General features: G+C 27.6%; 1 protein-coding gene across 4 annotated transcripts in view; it reads left to right on the forward strand.

The window, feature by feature from the left end:
* ome (dipeptidyl peptidase 4 omega) overlaps positions 1-18,160 on the forward strand; it is a 276,903-nt gene extending 258,743 nt beyond the window's left edge. For all 4 annotated transcript variants that reach the window (XM_075303724.1, XM_075303725.1, XM_075303727.1 and 1 more), the window contains 10 exons: positions 4,499-4,765; positions 4,846-4,905; positions 9,219-9,941; positions 10,001-10,346; positions 12,875-12,988; positions 13,059-13,279; positions 13,339-13,508; positions 13,573-13,733; positions 13,808-14,013; positions 17,851-18,160. In XM_075303724.1, coding sequence (XP_075159839.1) covers positions 4,499-4,765; positions 4,846-4,905; positions 9,219-9,941; positions 10,001-10,346; positions 12,875-12,988; positions 13,059-13,279; positions 13,339-13,508; positions 13,573-13,733; positions 13,808-14,013; positions 17,851-17,964 — 2,382 coding nt within the window. In that variant the 3' untranslated portion in view covers positions 17,965-18,160. The remainder of the gene's footprint in view (positions 1-4,498; positions 4,766-4,845; positions 4,906-9,218; positions 9,942-10,000; positions 10,347-12,874; positions 12,989-13,058; positions 13,280-13,338; positions 13,509-13,572; positions 13,734-13,807; positions 14,014-17,850) is intronic.
* Positions 18,161-18,970: the final 810 nt, after the last annotated feature.

Below are 18,970 nucleotides of genomic sequence, written 5' to 3' on the forward strand. Positions count from 1 at the left end.
AACGCAATTCTCCACTGCATTACCTACCCAAAGATTACTGGCCATGTTGCATTCCATTTTGGTTTGCATGCAACGGTAAAGTTATGCAATTTACGCATAATCTTCAAACTTGCACCCACTTCCCACTCATCCACACAATCTCTGTTGGAATTGTAAAAGTCAGTCAAACAGTGACTGAAAATGAAATTACTTTCCAATGGTCGTACATGAATGAATATCCGGCGAAATTGCCCTCACAATGAAAATATGCAAGAAAGCCGAAGCTACCAACGATGACACGGCATCAACTTTTGTGCATGGAATGTTAATATTTAATTATTGCGGTTACCGAAGCAGGGGCAGTTCGTAGGAATCAACACCGATACTCACAGGCTTTATGGTCATATTATTGGTGATACCAAGCACGTTCGTTGATAAAAAGTAGCAAAAAGAAACACAAAAAGATGACAATATTAAATTTGAATATACTGTCACTCACACAAGTAGCTTGTCTCCGACCAAAGACTTGTAGTTGAAATTGTGGTCGCTGTTTGAAGTAAGCTTATGGATATGCTGCACATGCGCATTTGATGTTAAGTGACAGATTTTGAATATAAATCCCGGTAGTATATAAGAAAAAGTGTTGAGCAAGATATAAAGGGACAGGGTAAGGCGTGGTTTTAGTAGACCAGAATTTAAACTTTGACAAAATTTTCTATAGAAAAAAAAAATTGCAAAAATTTTTAATATAAATAAAATTTTGCAAAAATTTTCTATAGAAGTAAAAATTTGCTAAAATTTTGCAAAAAAAATTCTATAGAAATAAATTTTTTCACAAAATTTTCTATAGAAATAAAATTTAAACCAAATTTTCTATAGAAACAAAGTGCTGACAAAATGTTCTATAGAAATAAAATTTTGCAAAAATATTCAATATAAATACAATATTGCAAAAATTTTCTATAGAAATAAAAATTTGCTAAAATTTTGCAAAAAAATTCTATAGAAATAAATTTTTTTCACAAAATGTTCTATAGAAATAAAATTTAAACCAAATTTTCTATAGAAACAAAGTGTTGACAAAATTTTCTATAGAAATAAAATTTTGCAAAAATTGTCTATATTAAAAAAATTTTGCAAAAATTTTCTATAGAAATAAATTTTTCACAAAATTTTCTATAGAAATAAAATTTAAACCAAATTTTCTATAGAAATAAAATGTTGACAAAATTTTCTATAGAAATAAAATTTTGCAAACATTTTCTATAGTAATAAAATTTTGCAAATATTTTCTATAGAAATAAATTTTTCACAAAATTTTCTATAGAAATAAATTTTTCACAAAATTTTCTATAGAAATAAAATTTAAACCAAATTTTCTATAGAAATAAAATGTTGCAAAAATTTTCTATAGTAATAAAATTTTGCAAAAATTTTCTATAGTAATAAAATTTTGCAAAAATTTTCTATAGAAATAAAATTTTCACAAAATTTTCTATAGAAATGAAATTTAAAACAAATTTTCTATAGAAATAAAATGTTGACACAATTTTCTATGGAAATAAAATTTTGCAAAAATTGTCTATTTTTTTTTTTTGCAAACACTTCTATAGAAATAAAATTTTGAGAAAATTTTCCATAGAAATAAAATGTTGACAAAATTTTCTATAGAAATAAAATTTTGACAAAATTTTCTATAGAAATAAAATTTTCTATAGAAATAAAATTTTGGCAAACATTTTCTATAGATATACAATTTTCGAAAAAAAAAATTCTATAGAAAAAGAATTTTGACAAAATTTTCTATAGCAAAAAATTTTAACAACATTTCTTATAGCAATAAGATTTTGAATAAATTTTCTATAGAAATAAAACTTTGACAAAATTTTCTAAAGCAATACAATTTTGACAAAATTTTCCGTAGAAATAATATTTTTATAAAATATGCTATAGAAATAAAAGTTTGATACAATCTTCTATAGAAATTTGATAAAATTTTATTTCCATACAAAAATAAAAATTTTGAATAAATTTTCTAAATAAAATTTTGACAACATTTTCTAAGGCAATGCACTTTTGACAAAATTTTCCATAGAAATAATATTGAAATTTGTTATAGAAACAAAAATTTTGATAAAATTTTCTATAGAAATAAAAGTTTCACAAAATTTTCCATAGAAATAATATTTTGATAAAATTTGTTATAGAAAGAAAATTTTAATAAAATCTATAGACATACAATTTTGATAAAATTTTCTATAGAAATAAAATTTTGATAAAATTTTCTATAGAAATAAAATTTGGATAAAATTTTATTTCCATAAAAAAATTTGATAAAATTTTATTTCCATAAAAAATTTTCAAATTTTTATTTCTACAGAAAATGTTTTTTTATTTCTTTAGAAAATTTTTTCAAAATTTTAGTTGTATAGAAATTTCGTCAAATTTTTTTTCTACAGAAAATTTTGTCAAAATTTTATTTCTATAGAAAGTTTTGTCAAAATTTTATATCTGTAGAAAATTTTGTCAATATTTTATATCTATAGAAAATTTTGTCAATATTTTATTTCTATAGAAAATTTTGTCAATATTTTATTTCTGTAGAAATTTTTGTTAAAATTTTATTTCCATAGAAAATTTGTCAAAGTTTTATTTCAATAGAAAATTTTATCAATTTTTTTTTTCTGTAGAAAATTTTGTCAAAATTTTATTTCTATAGAAAATTTTGTAAATTTTTTTTTTGTTTTCAGTAGAAAATTTTGTCAAATTTTGTTTTCTATAGAAATTTTTGTTAAAATTTTATTTCTATAGGATTTTTTTGCGATTTTTTTCTATAGAAATTTTTTGCAATATTTTATTTCTATGGAATATTTTGTCAAAATTTTATTTCTACAGAAAATTTTTGCAAAATTGTATTCCTATAGAAAATTTTGTCAACTATTTTTTCTATAGAAAATTTTTGCAAAATTTCATTTCTATAGAAAATTTTTGCAAAATTTCATTTCTATAGAAAATTTTTGCAAAATTTCATTTCTATAGAAAATTTTTGCAAAATTTCATTTCTATAGAAAATTTTTGCAAAATATTACTTCTGTTGGTTTTTTGATTTCAGCTTAAAACCATGCATAGACTAAACTACAAGTGTAGCGTAACCAACAGAGGAAAAGAATGTTTCGTCAAATTTATTTGGGCAAAGCCCTATAGACTGCAAGATGCTTGGATGGACGCACGTTTCGGAATTACCACATTCCTCAGCAGCATCCTCTACTTGCAGCAAAACTATCAACCAATTATCAGAATAAATTCAGGCAGTTCATTAAACCCAACAATGAACCACACTTGAACCTTCCGAAAAAAGGTTTTACATGATAGCTGGCTTATGCCGAAATAAATTCCCACAAACATATCTCTTTTCCTTTGCTGCAAGTAGAGGATGCTGATGAGGAATGTGGTAATTCCGAAACGTGCGTCCATCCAACCATCTTGCCGTCTATAGGGCTTTGCCCAAATAAATTTGACAAACATTTTTTTCCTCTGTTGGTTAAGCTACACTTGTAGTTTAGTCAATGCATGGTTTTAAGCTGAAATCAAAAAACCAAAAACAATGATTAAAGAACAAAACCAGCAATAACAAAACAAAACGAAGGAAAAAAAAATTATTTCTGTTAATTTTTTTTGTCAAAATTTTATAGAAAATTTCTGTATTTTTTTTTTTTTTTTGTATAGAAAAATTTGTCAAAATTTTATTTCTATAGAAAATTTTGTCAAAATTTTATTTCTACAGAAAATTTTGTCAAAATGTTATATTTTTTCTATAGATATATTTTCTATAGATATAATTTTATATCTATAGAAAATTTTGTCAAAATTTTATTTCTATAGAAAATTTTGTCAAAATTTTATTTTTATAGAAAATTTTATTTCTATAGAAAATTTTTTCAAAATTTTATTTGTATAGAAAATTTTGTCAAAATTTGATTTCTATAGAAAATTTTGTCAAAATTTTATTTCTGCAGAAAATTTTGTCAAAATTTAATTTCTATGGAAAATTTTGTCAAAATTTTATTTCTGCAGAAAATTTTGCCAAAATTTTATTTTTATGGATAATTTTTGAAAATTTATCATCATTTTATGTGTATAGAAAATTTTACAAAATTGTATTTTTATGAAAAAAATTACAATTTTTGGTAGAATTCTACCAACTTTGGTAACCGTAATCTATACAGGTATTTTTTGTTCCTTACCTTTCTATCAGTCATTCGTTTCTGTGTAAGTTACGATATACGAGGGAATCTTATCTTTATATAACGCCAACCAACATTCAATGTACGATATTTTCTTCCAACATTTGAAAACTATTTGAATTCCATTGATTTTCAAATGTGGTACACTCAAATTTTGCTAATAAATGTAAACATTTTTCATAATATAAAATAATATAATATTATCTCTATAATTTCACAAAATATATTTTAATAAAATTCCCATCTTCTTTTCGATTTACTTTCGCACCTTTTAGGACCTTGTACATTCTCCACAAAAACGTAAAGTTCGTAAACTTTTAATGATTCTGGGTGCCATTGCGATCTTAGGCGCCTTGGGTACAGCAATCTATTTTATCGTTGACAGTTCCAGTGATTCATCGAAAAATGATACTGATAATGGTGCAGGTGGTTCATCAAATGGCATCCATTTGGATGACATACTACAGGGTAAGCTGATATCGCGTTCCTTCAATGGCAGCTGGTCTTCAACTGGACCAAATGTCCTATACAAGGAGAACAATGTAAGTTGATGTTATCATGTTGCATTATCCCTAGAAGATTTCTATCAAAAGGCTACATAAAGAATTTTCAAAATTTACAGGCAATTATGGAATTGAATGTGAAGACGAAGGTGAAAACGCGTCTAATGTTGGATGAAGCTGTAAGTATAGAGATTGATATTTTAAATAAGAAAAACATCGATTTAGTGTCATGATCCAAAGAAAGATTTGTTGGTAATTGAAAATATATTCTTATATAAATATATGGTACCGGGCCTATTCTCGAAATGAACACACGTGGGGATTTTTTTATTTGACTTCCTATATAATAGGTACTTATTACGAATTTAACCTCACAGTTCTGCCAAGGAGTTTCTTCCGAAGTTACCAAATCGGACAATGTCAAAGATTAAGGCTCTAAGAATCGTTTTGCAGACGCCAATCGACAGACTGTGACACCTCTTTATCAAGTCTGAATTTTTCCGAAGGCAACGACATTTAATGGGGGACGGGGAAGAGATTTAAAAACTGCAGAAATACGTTGCTATTCTAAGGAAGATAAACTCCTTAAGATCAACTAGAAGAATTTTTAAATCTGGCGAAAGAGAACGATCGAACGAATGAGACAGGGATGATAAATTTCATATTGCTGTACTTTTTGTAGAACATTTTGAATAAACAAAGTACTTTGGTACCTCGCAACGAATCCTCTTCAAGAGCATAAATTAAAATTGTAACACCCAACTGGGAACTGCAACGAAACTGGCGAAGACGAATGTATACAGGAGCACAGAGCAGAGGGCCGGCTGAACAAGAACGGGATGAGAATAAGGACGTCAAAATAGCTCTCAGAAATCAATGGGAGGAACTCCAAAACGACATTATCCGAGACCCCTGGGGTCTGGGTTATAAAGATCGTAATGAAGAAGTTAAGTGCAAGAAACCCGGTACAAGATATGGATGGCTAATGGACATGGACCACATAGTCAACACTCTTTTCCCAACACACAGCCTTAGAGTTGATGACCATACAGAAGACAATGCTACAACCTTCTATCCATTCACGTAGGAGGAGCTCAAGTCAAATAATAATAAGGTTCCAGGACCTGATGGGATACCAGTAGAAATCCTGAAGAAGATAGCAGAACATCGGCTCGAAGATCTTCTTCGTATGTACAATTCGTCCATGGTTAGGTTAGGTGGCAGCCCGATGTATCAGGCTCACTTAGACTATTCATTCCATTGTGATACCACATTGGTGAACTTCTCTCTTATCACTGAGTGCTGCCCGATTCCATGTTAAGCTCAATGACAAGGGACCTCCTTTTTATAGGCGAGTCCGAACGGCGATCCACATTGCAGTGAAACCACTTAGAGAAGTTTTGAACCCCTCAGGAATGTCACCAGCATTACTGAGGTGGGATAATCCACCGCAGAAAAACTTTTTGGTGTTCGGTCGAAGCAGGAATCGAACCCACGACCTTGTGTATGCAAGGCGGGCATGCTAACCATTGCACCACGATGGCTCCCATTTTTTCGTCCATAACAGATGGAATTTTCCCCGAAAACTGAAAAGAGCAGAAATTAGGACTTATAGGTAAAGGAAAATGAGACCCACGCCAACTATCCTCATACAGACCCCTATGTATGCTTAACACAGCTGGTAAACTGCTGGACAGGCTTATCAAGCTAAGGCAATAAGAAACAATCCAGATAAAAGGTGGACTCTCTCACAGACAACATGACTTCCGCTCAGCAAAATCCCCGATGGGAGCACTAACACAGAAAAAAATTTCACGAAAATTTTTCCAATTAAAATCTTAATTGAGTTTTAGGAAATATTCAATTAAAAATTTAATTGAATCAACAATTTTTTTAATTGGAAAAAATCAATTACACAAACTAATAGTATCAATTAATTTTTTAATTGGATCAATTAATTTTTTAATTGATATTATCATTTCTGTTATTGAAGACATTTCAATTAAAAAATTAATTGGATCAATTAATTTCGTGATTGAATCAGAAAAAAGAAAAAGAAAAATTTTTTGTGTGTAGAGATGGAGAATGGACGTGACTCTAGCTACCCAAAGGGGCAGTCTGCATATCAGGCATGTCGTTCTACTTGTAGCCGTAGACGTGAAAAATTTAATTGTTTCATATGGACGCACATCTTACAAGCATTGGCGCGTAGGTTTGAAATCCCGGGGTACCTCATGCGGGTAATAAGAAGTTATCAGAAAGACAGAATATTGATATATAACACCGACGACGGAACTAGAAGGGTTGAAAGCATATCTGACGCTGGCCAGGGAACAATCCGATCTATGAAATATTAGCTACGACGAGATCTTAAGAATTGAGATGGCAGTGGACACATTTGTGGTCGGAAGCGCGAAACACAAGGTGATGCTACAGGCAGTCCTGGTTGGGGAAATTTGGAAGACAGAGCTGTTGCGCTCAGCAGATATCAATTCTGGGCCCCGATCTATAGAATATTAGCCAAAACGAAATCTTAAGAATTGAGATGCGAGTGGGCACTTTTTTTGTCGGACCTTTGTCGGCCAACGGACAAGGTCCTGGTTGGGGGCACATGGACTAGAACTTGTAACAGAGCTGTTGCTAATCACGCGGCAACACGTACCAACGCTGATCGGCATGCAGGTAGACGATAACGTTATTCCAAAGAGGGACGCTATAAAATAGCTAAGAATACAACTGGATACAAAGCTGAAATTCTCGACGTAAATAGACTATGCTGCTAAGAAAGCAACGCAGATAACGCAACAACTCAGCAGACTAATGGCGATCTTAGCAGGACCGCTGCCAAAAAAGCGAAAGCTCCGGATGGAAGCCTGAAATAGTGTTCTACCTGTTCTGGTTTACGAATACGCAAAACGCAAATTTTTTCATTTATTTTATTTTTCTAGCTACAATTGTTTAGAACACGAAATTCACTGTTCTTATGGCAAAGAAATTTAATCAGAAGAAATTTCTTGGTAAAAAATGGAATGGTTCAGAAGTTATTGAAAAATTTAAATTTTACGTTTTGCGAATTCGTAAACCAGAATATGAGGGCTGAGACATGGGCTAGCGCGCTGAGACCTGTAAATAAGGCTCGAACTCTTCGTGTAACCTTCGCATATCGCACTGTATCTACTGCGGCGGTACTAGTCATAGCAGGCAGTAGACCTTCAAGCTGAAGAGAAGAAGAAGAGTTTTGATCTAAAGATGGAGAAAAGACTTAACACAAACACGTTAGAGGAGATACAGCGAGAGACTATACAACAGTGGCAGCATCGATGGAACTGCGATATATACGGCAGGTGGGCAGCAAGACTTATTTCCGATATAGAGAAGTGGAAGAACAGACGTCACGGGGACGTGAACTATTACATAACAAAGATGCTATCTGGACACAGATACTCCATATTGAATATACGCACCGAAAGATCGGAATTAGAGGGACAAGTAGGCGAAATGGATGAGCGGAACCTGATAGAAAAAAAGGCGGCAGAACAACAGCATTGGAACATCATCCACGGTTACCACATTTGGTAGAATTGTATATTTTTTGGTACATTTTGCAAAATATTCCTCTCCAACGAAAAGGTACTTCACAAATTTTCTATAGAACTGGAATATAGACAAAATTTTTCTATAGAACTAAAATGTAGACAAAATTTTCTATAGAAATAAAATTTTGACAAAATTTTCTATAGAAATAAAATTTTGACAAAATTTTCTATAGAAAAAAAATTGACAAAATTTTTTATAGAAATAAAATTTTTACAACATTTCTATAAAAATAAAATTTTGACAAAATTTTTTATAGAAATACAATTTTGACAAAATTTTCTATAGAAAACAAAATTGACAACATTTTCTATAGAGATAAAATTTTGACAACATTTTCTATAGAAATAAAATTTTTACAAAATTTTCTATAGAAATAAAATTTTGACAAAACTTTTATTTCTAAGATATTTTGTTTGGTAGTTTTTTGGTAAAATCTTCTCCAAATTTTGGTAGATTGTTTTTGGTACGAGTGGCAACCATGACATCATGGCGAAGTATTGCAAAGTTATATTGGAGAAGAAGCAAGTCGACCATGACAACACAAGGGCTTTATAGAATGAGATGAAATGGCCAGGGAAAGATGTGGACACTGGAAAAGCTACGTTCTGGTAGACGAAAAGGCCAAGCACCTACATGGGGGTCCACCTTGAAGTAATATGGAAGCGGTACCAAGGTGGAGCTAAACTCCAGGAGCGATACGGGTTGGGGTTTTTACACGGTATTATCGATCTAGTCCAGCATACGACGGGAGACGTTCTTGTCAGATGCGTAAAGGCATTCTTTTAACCACCCTCTCCCTCCAAAAAATTAAATTAAAATAAAATAATGAAATTGGGAACTTCATCTTATTATTCTTATAATTGATCACCTTTTTCTTCTATCTTTTGTTATTTAGCAACAATATGTTCTTTATGAGAAATCAGCCGATGGTCAACTCTTGCTGCTGGCCAAAAACTACAAAAAGAATTTCCGTCACAGTTATGAGGCTGAATATGATATCTATAATATAAGCAGTGGTCAATTACAGCCATTACTCATCCAAAATCAAGTCCATCCCCTGATCTTGGTTCAATGGGGACCCGTGGGCAATGCCTTAGTGATCAATTTCCAGCGTAATTTGTATTATAAACCATCGGCTTTTGCCACCGAAGTTGCCCTAACGGACGATACCAATTTGGCCATACTTAATGGTATACCCGATTGGGTATACGAAGAAGAGGTATTTTCATCCAATTCGGCTGTGTGGTTTAGCCCCGATGGCAGCCAACTGGCATTCATACAATTCGATGATAGTCCAACGCCTGTCATCAACTTCCCCATATATGGTGAAGCTGGTGATATCCGTTTTCAATATCCATACAATAGGCTTGTGGCATATCCCAAGGCGGGTTCGCACAATCCTCGTGTCAAATTGTTTACATCGGATTTAGCAAGCGCTGCTGCTGGTAATACAGACCACTTGACTGAGATACCAAGACCAAGTGCATTAAATACAGAAAGTGATTATATTATCACAGTAGTCGATTGGCTAAATAGCACGAATGTCCTGTCGGTTTGGATGAATCGCATACAAAATTCGGCCCATATACAGATCTTCAATGGGGTACGCAGACAAGAGGTAAGAATTTCGGGCACTCGCGGTGGCTTTCACATAATAACTCTATGTTATGTTTTCAGATCTTCAGTTTGGAATCGAAGACCGGTTGGGTGGATATCTTCTCGGCTCCATTCAAAAATCGTGATGGCTCTCGCATTGCCTTAATCTTGCCTCAGGCCCAAGATGATAGTGGTGAATATCGTCATTTGTGTTTACTCTCGACTTCGACCACACGTAGCACTCCGGAAGCCATTACGAAAGGCAAATATGTGGTCACCTCAATCTTGCATTGGGATACTGGTAGTGATTTTATATTCTATACCGCCAATACTGAACAAAATCCCGAATACTTACATGTGTATTCCATTAAGGCAGCAACTGGACAAACTCCCAAATGTTTAACCTGTAAATTGCATACATCAAATGGTAAGTAAATCTGAGAGAATATCCAAAGAGGCGATGAGAAAAAGAGTATTAACTCAATGTGGCCTAAGCAATTGTGGCAACAACAGTAGAGTGTATAGTGGTGAAAAAAGAGTTATCATTGAGAGGTGATATTCTCTCTCTCACTCTCTCTATTTTCTTCTGATACCAATGTACACACAAAATATGAAATTTCCCCAATAGAAATATGTTTTGAAAAGAGAGTGAGCAGTGTGGCCATTTTAGCATTTTTGTAGCTAAAAATTAGGATTTATTTTTTGTCTATAGAAATAAAATTTTGCAAAAATTTTCTATAGAAATAAAATATTGCAAAAATTTTCTAAAGAAATAAAATTATGAAAAAATGTTCTACAGAAATAAGATTTTGACAAAATTTTCTATAGAAATAAAATTTTAACAAAATTTTCTATAAAAATAAAATTTTGACAAAATTTTCTATAAAAATAAAATTTGGACAAAATTTTCTATAGAAATAAAATTTTGACAAAATTTGCGATAAAAATAAAATGTTGACAAAATTTTCTATAGAAATAAAATTAAAAAAAAATCTATAGAAATAAAATTTTGACAAAATTTTCTATAGAAAAAAAATTTTCTATAGAAATAAAATTTTGACAAGTACTTTTACAAAAATAAAATTTTGATAAGTATTTTTATAAAATTAAGTTTTAAGGAAACTTTCTATAGAAATAAAATTTTGACGAAATTTTGTATAGAAATAAGATTTTGACAAATATTTTTATAGAAATAAAATTTTGACGAAATTTTCTATATAAATAAAATTTTGACAAAATTTTCTATAGAAATAAAATTTTGACAAAATTTTCTATAGAAATAAAATTTTGTCAAAATTTTCTATAGAAATAAAATTTTGTCAAAATTGTCTATAGAAATAAAATTTTGGCAAAATTTTGTTAGAAATAAAATTTTGACAAAAATTTCTATAGAAATCAAGTGCTAACAAAATTTTCTATAGAAATAAAATTTTAACAAAATTTTCTATAAAAATAAAATCTTAACATAATTTTGACAAAATTTTGTCAAAATTGTCTATAGAAATAAAATTTGGTCAAACATTTTTATAAAAATAAAATTGTGACAAAATTTTCTATAGAAATATAAATTTGACAAAAATTTCCATAGGAATAAAATTTTAACAAAATTTTCTACAGAAATAAAATTTAGACAAATTTTTCTATAGAAATAAAATTTGGGCAAAATTTTGTTAGAAATAAAATTTTGACAAAAATTTCTATAGAAATCAAGTGCTAACAAAATTTTCTATAGAAATAAAATTTTAACAAAATTTTCTATAAAAATAAAATCTTAACAAAATTTTGTATAAAAATAAAATTTTGACAAAATTTTGATAAAATTTTCTATAGAAATAAAATTTTGTAAATGTTTTCTATAGAAACAAACTTTTGTAAAAATTTTCTATAGAATTAAATTTTTACAAGAATTTTCTACAGAAATAAAATTTTATATAAATTTTCTGTAGAAATAAAATTTAGAACAATTTTCTATGGAAATAAAATTTTGCAAAATTTTTCTATAGAAATAAAATTTTGACAATATTTTCTTGACAAAATTTTGTTAGAAATAAAATTTTGACAAAAATTTCTATAGAAATCAAGTGCTAACAAAATTTTCTATAGAAATTAAATTTTAACAAAATGTTCTATAAAAATAAAATCTTAACAAAAATTTGTATAAAAATAAAATTTTGACAAAATTTTGATAAAATTTTCTATAGAAATAAAATTTTGTAAATGTTTTCTATAGAAACAAACTTTTGTAAAAATTTTCTATAGAATTAAATTTTTACAAGAATTTTCTACAGAAATAAAATTTTATATAAATTTTCTGTAGAAATAAAATTTAGCACAATTTTCTATGGAAATAAAATTTTGCAAAATTTTTCTATAGAAATAAAATTTTGACAATATTTTCTATAGAAATAAAATGCTAACAAAATTTTCTATAGAATTAAAATTCTAACAAAATTTTCTATAAAAATAAAATTTTAACAAAATTGTCTATAGAATTAAAATTTTTCAAAAATGTTCCATAGTAATAAAATTTTGACAAAATTTTCTATAGTAATAAAATTTTGACAAAATTTTCTATAGAAATAAAATTTTGCAAAAATTTTCTAGAGAAATGAAATTTTGCAAAAATTTTCTAGAGAAATAAAATTTTGACCAAATTTTATATAGAAATAAAATTTTGACAACATTTTCTACATAAATAAAATTTTGACCAAAAATTTCTATAGAAATAAAATTTTGACAAAAATTTCTATAAAAATAATTTTTTTGGCATTTTAATGTTTTTTTAGCATTATTTTAACGCTGATTTAGCTGCAAAAAAATTTAGATGTGACACTGACACTGAGAGATTCTCTCTCTTCTCTTGATACCAATGTACACACAAAAGTTGCAAATTCCCTAATAGAAATTTAGGATTTTTAGAATAGACCTAACAATGAAATATTTCCCATTTTTTAGGTGTGGAACAAAGCTATTATTCTGCCGATTTTAATACAGCCAATCAAGTGATTATAACCTCAATGGGACCAAGTATACCTATGACAGTGGTCTATGAATGGAGTGTATCAGGCAGTAAGTATTTCTCTCACTCTCTCTGTCTCCCTCTTAAAAATATCTCTAATCTTGCCTTACTCTTTTACAGATCAAGTTAATTTGAACAAACTCCTGGACTGGGAACAAAATGATAGTTTACGGGATAAACTGAAAGGTGTAGATATGCCAACAATGGAAATCATTACCGTACCCATCTCAGGTCAATTCACAGCAAAGGTATTATTGCAATTACCTCCCAATCTAGATCGTAGTGGAAAAACGAAATATCCCATGTTAGTGGATGTCTATGGAGGACCAGATTCATATTCGGTATGTGGGAATTTTGGCGTCTGGTGAACAGTTATTATGGGAAAATATTTTTCTTGCAGGTTGTCAATCGTTGGATTGTGGACTGGGGCACTTATTTGACATCTAATCAATCTGTGATTTATGCTAAAATTGATGGTCGTGGTTCAGGTCTTAGAGGTGAAAAGTTACTACATTCCGTATATTTGAAATTGGGCACGGTAGAAATCCAAGATCAAATTGATGTGGCCAGGTAGACTTATCCCAGGGAAATCTATTTGCGAAAGAATCTAAAGCCTCTCATCTAATTTTTCTAGACATTTACAACAAAAATTCAATTTCATTGATGCTGAACACACTGGTATTTGGGGTTGGAGTTATGGTGGTTATGCTGCTGCAATGGCTCTGGCTAATGATGAAACACATGTATTCCGTTGTGCAGCTTCCATAGCTCCTGTAACTGATTGGGCCTATTATGGTGATGTGGATTTGTCTATAAAGACATTTACAAGATATTAATGATCTCGTTGTTTTGGGTCTTTTCTTTTGCAGATTCCATCTACACTGAACGTTATATGAGTTTGCCCAATCTTAATGAGATTGGCTATTCGAATTCTCGCCTCAGCACCCGTGCCTTAAAATTGAAAGGCAAAAAATTCCTTTTGGTCCATGGTACTCTCGATGACAATGTCCATTATCAACAGGCCATGATTTTGGCCAAGAATTTGGAAAGGCATGATATTCTCTTCAAACAAATTGTAAGTACGAAAAATTGAATGTGGATTTTTTTACCATTCCATGGAGAGCATACAAAATATTCTTCAGAGGTTAACAGTTAACGACTTATGTTCAGGATTTTTACTGGAGACATTAATTCTGTATATGAGCCACCAGTCTCTCGTAGATTAGTGATCTATATCTGTTTATATGGGCGGCTCTGTTAGATTGTGGATCTTTGGGGACCATTGCGGGTAAAAGTCAGACTGCCTTGCATACAAATGGTCTTGAATTTTTCTCCCATTCGGTTGAACATCAAATGCAGTAAAAACTCCACACCAAAAACACATTTTCTGTCTTCAATCACAGAAATGAAAGTATCAATTAAACAATTAATTAAAACATTAATTGATACTATTAGTTTTTGTGATTTTTGATTCAATTAAAAAAAGGAATTATCAGTATTCGCAGTATCAGTATTTTATTTATATTGTCAAATTTTATTAAAATTTTTTCAAAATTTTATTTCTATAGAAAATTTTTGCAACATTTTATTTATATAGAAAATTTTGTCAAAATTTTATTTCTAAAGAAAATTTTGTCACATTTTTATTTCAATAGAAAATTTTTGCAAAATTTTATTTCTATAGAAAATTTATTTCATTTCTATAGAAAATTTTGCCAAAATTGTTTTTCTATTTCTGGCTGATTAGCGTTGACCTCTTTTATTTCCATAGAATTTTTTTTCACAATCTTATTTATATAGAAAATTTGGTCAACATTTTATTTCTATTGTCAAATTTTATTTCTATTTTAAAAATTATTTTTAGAGAATATTTTGTCAAAATTTTATTTCTATAGAAAATTTTAGCAAAATTTTTTTCTATAGACAATTTTGTCAAAATTTTATTTCTATTTCTGGCTGATTATCGTTGACCTCTTTTATTTCTATAGAAAATTTTGTTACAATTTTATTTCTATAGAAATTTTTGCAAAATTTTATGTCTAGAAAAATTGTGCAAAATTTTATTTCTATAGAAAATTTTGTAAAAACTTTATTTCCTTAGAAAATTTTGTTAAAATTTGATTTCTATAGAAAATTTTGTCAGAATTGTATTTCTATAGAGAATTTTGTCAAAATCTTATTTCTATAGAAAATTTTTTCAAAATTTTATTTCTATAGAAAATTTTGTAAAAAATGTATATCTGTAGAAAATTTTGTAAAAATTTTATTTCTATAGAAAATTTTGTTAAAATTTTATTTCTATAGAAATTTTGTCAAAATTTTATTTCTATAGAAACTTTTTTTATATTTATATCTGTAGAAAATTTTGTAAAAATTTTATTTCTATAAAAAATTTGTCAAAATTTTATTTCTATAGAAAATTTTGCCAAAATTTTATTGCTATAGAAATGTTGTCAAAATTTTATTTCAATTGAAATTTTTGCCAAAATTTTTGTCAAAATTTTATTTCTATAGAAAATTTTGCCAAAATTTTATTTCTATAGAAATGTTGTCAAAATTTTATTTCAATAGAAAATTTTGCCAAAATTTTATTTCTATAGAAAATTTTGCCAAAATTTTATTTCTATAGAAAACTTTGCCAAAATTTTATTTCTATTTCTGGCTGATTAGCGTTGAGCTCCTTTATTTCTATAGAAAATTTTTACACAAGTTTATTTATATAGAAAATTTGGTCAAAATTTTATTTCTATTTTAAAAAATTATTTTTAGAAAAAAATTTGGCAAAAATTTATTTCTATAGAATTTTTTTGCAATATTCTATTTCTATAGAAAATTTTGACAAAATTTCATTTCCACAGAAAATTTTTGCAAAATTTATTTCTATAGACACTTTTGTCTACATTTTATTTCTATTTCTGGTTGATTATCGTTGACCTCTTTTATTTCTATAGAAAATTTTGTCAAAATTTTATTTCTATAGAAAATTTTTTATAAAATATATAAAAAATTTTGTCAAAATTTTATTTCTATTGTCAAATTTTATTTCTATTTTATTTTTTTTTAGAAAAAAATTTGGCAAAAATTTATTTCTATAGAATTTTTTTGCAATATTTTATTTCTATAGAAAATTTTGCAAAATTTATTTCTATAGACAATTTTGTCAAAATTTTATTTCTATTTCTGGCTGATTATCGTTGACTTCTTTTATTTCTATAGAAAATTTTTGCAAAATTTTATGTCTAGAAAAATTGTGCAAAATTTTATTTCTATAGAATATTTTTGCAAAATTTTATGTCTAGAAAAATTGTGCAAAATTTTATTTCTATAGAAAATTTTGTAAAAAATTTATATCTGTAGAAAATTTTGTAAAAACTTTATTTCTTTAGAAAATTTTGTTAAAATTTGATTTCTATAGAAAATTTTGTCAGAATTTTATTTCTATAGATAACTTTGTCAAAATCTTATTTCTATAGAATTTTTTTTCAAAATTTTATTTCTATAGAAAATGTGGTAAAAATGTTATTTCTAGAGAAAATTTTTTAAAAACTTTATTTCTTTAGAAAATTTTGTTAAAATTTGATTTCTATAGAAAATTTTGTCAGAATTTTATTTCTATAGATAACTTTGTCAAAATCTTATTTCTATAGAAAATTTTTTCAAAATTTTATTTCTATAGAAAATTTTGTAAAAAATTTATATCTGTAGAAAATTTTGTCAAAATTTTATTTCTATAAAAAATTTGTCAAAATTTTATTTCTATAGAAAATTTTGCCAAAATTTTATTTCTATAGAAATGTTGTCAAAATTTTATTTCAATAGAAAATTTTGCCAAAATTTTATTTCTATAGAAAATTTTGCCAAAATTTTATTTCTATAGAAAATTTTGCCAAAATTTTATTTCCATAGAAAACTATGCCAAAATTTTATTTCTATTTCTGGCTGATTAGCGTTGATCTCCTTTATTTCTATAAAAAAAATTTTTCACAAGTTTATTTATATAGAAAATTTGGTCAACATTTTATTTCTATTGTCAAATTTTATTTCTATTTTAAAAAATTATTTTTATAAAAAAATTTGGTAAAAATTTATTTCTATAGATTTTTTTTGCAATATTTTATTTCTATAGAAAATTTTGCAAAATTGATTTCTATAGACAATTTTGTCTACATTTTATTTCTATAGAAAATTTTGTCAAAATTTTATTTCTATAGAAAATTTTGTCAAAATTTTATTTCTATAGAAAATTTTTGCAAAATTTTATGTTTTAGAAAATGTGATAAAAATGTTATTTCTATAGAAAATTTTGTTAAAATTTGATTTCTATAGAAATTTGTTTCAGAATTTTATTTCTATAGAAAACTTTGTCAAAATTTTATTTCTATAGAAAACTTTGTCAAAATTTTATTTATATAGAAAATTTTGTAAAAAAATTATATCTATAGAAAATTTTGTAAAAATTTTATTTCTATAGAAAATTTTGTCAAAATGTTATTTCTATGGAAAATTTTATAAAAAAAAATATTTCTGCAGAAAATGTTGTCAAACATTAAAACATACTCGATATAAAAAAGGTCTTATATATAGTCGTGGCATCTTGGACTTTCAATTAACACTTTTCAAAACAAAAAATCTATTTTAATCACATTTTATCCGCCTGAAAGTATGCAAATAGTTCATAGAAAAGTTACAAACAGGATTACAATACTTATGTACACAGTATTTAACAGAAAAAATATTATTATAAATATTTTTTTAAAGAACAAACTGCCAATTTTGTGTTATTTATTTAGAATTAATAAAATATTTATTATAGAATTTTTTGCTATATATTTAATAATTTTCTTTCTCTGTATATTTGTTTCCCATTCTCTATTTCTCTTTACATATATTTATTTTTTTTTTTTCTTTCCAGAGCTATCCCGATGAAGATCATGCTCTAGCCGGTGTTAGACCTCATTTATATCATTCTTTGGATCGTTTCTTTGGTGAATGTTTCGCCCAAAAACGTATGGTCTATAGAAAATAAAATAACCCATATCTAATTTTCCATAAAGCCAGAATCCTTTAAATCAATTAAACAAAAAACAAACAATTCCTCCCTTAAAAAATGCCAACAAACTTTTTGTAAGAACAACAAAAAAACAAATTTCAATACAAAATGCCATTTAGTCTTCAATTATCAGAGGATTTAACCGAAAATAAAAGAAACGAAAATAAAAAAATATATATATATATAAAATAATTTAATCATGGAAATATTGTACTTATACATACAATATATAAACGAGCCAACCCTTAAAAAACACAATTAACTAAAATCTATCAATTAAATCAAAATTTCAAATATTAGCCTTAATGTAAAGGAGGACTAATAGATTACAAGAAATTTAATTTAAATTACAAAATAGAAATTTAAAAATTTAATTGAAATTAAAAATAGAACCATTAAAAAAGTGATTTTAAAAACTTTTTTCGTAGTCAAAAAAAACACAATTGTTAAAAAAATATAAAAAAATCTTCTATCTAAACCTTGTCCATACCTGTGTGGTTTTTTGATATGAATGAGGTTCAATTCGGATATTAGCATAAATTTGTCATGACAAAGATCCCACAATGAAGGTATTTTGCTTGAGTTTAGCTTTTTGGATTCTTCAATAATTTCCCCCTTCCTTTATCTTGCCGTTTTTCCATTAATCTGGGGTAAACTTTGGCCCGCAGCATTTTCATTGCTAATGATCATACATTTCTGTAAATATAGCATGCTTATCATCATGGTTTCAAAAATCCCTAAACATTGTCAAAAATTTGATTTTGATAGAAAATATTTTTTTCACATGTCAAAAACTAACATAATTATGTCTACTCTCTATTATAATCACGTAGAAGGAAAATTTCCTTCACCCAAATAACATGCACTCACCGTTAGTATAAATCAACATTGCAAAGTCATCCATCCCTATGTTCGTTATTTTCACTGGGGGGACCTATTTCGAGGCGCTATAAATTGCATAGAAAATTTTTTCAACAATTCA

The sequence above is a fragment of the Haematobia irritans genome, chromosome 4 (assembly GCF_050003625.1).
Source record: "Haematobia irritans isolate KBUSLIRL chromosome 4, ASM5000362v1, whole genome shotgun sequence".
Classification (NCBI taxonomy): Eukaryota; Metazoa; Arthropoda; class Insecta; order Diptera; family Muscidae; genus Haematobia; species Haematobia irritans.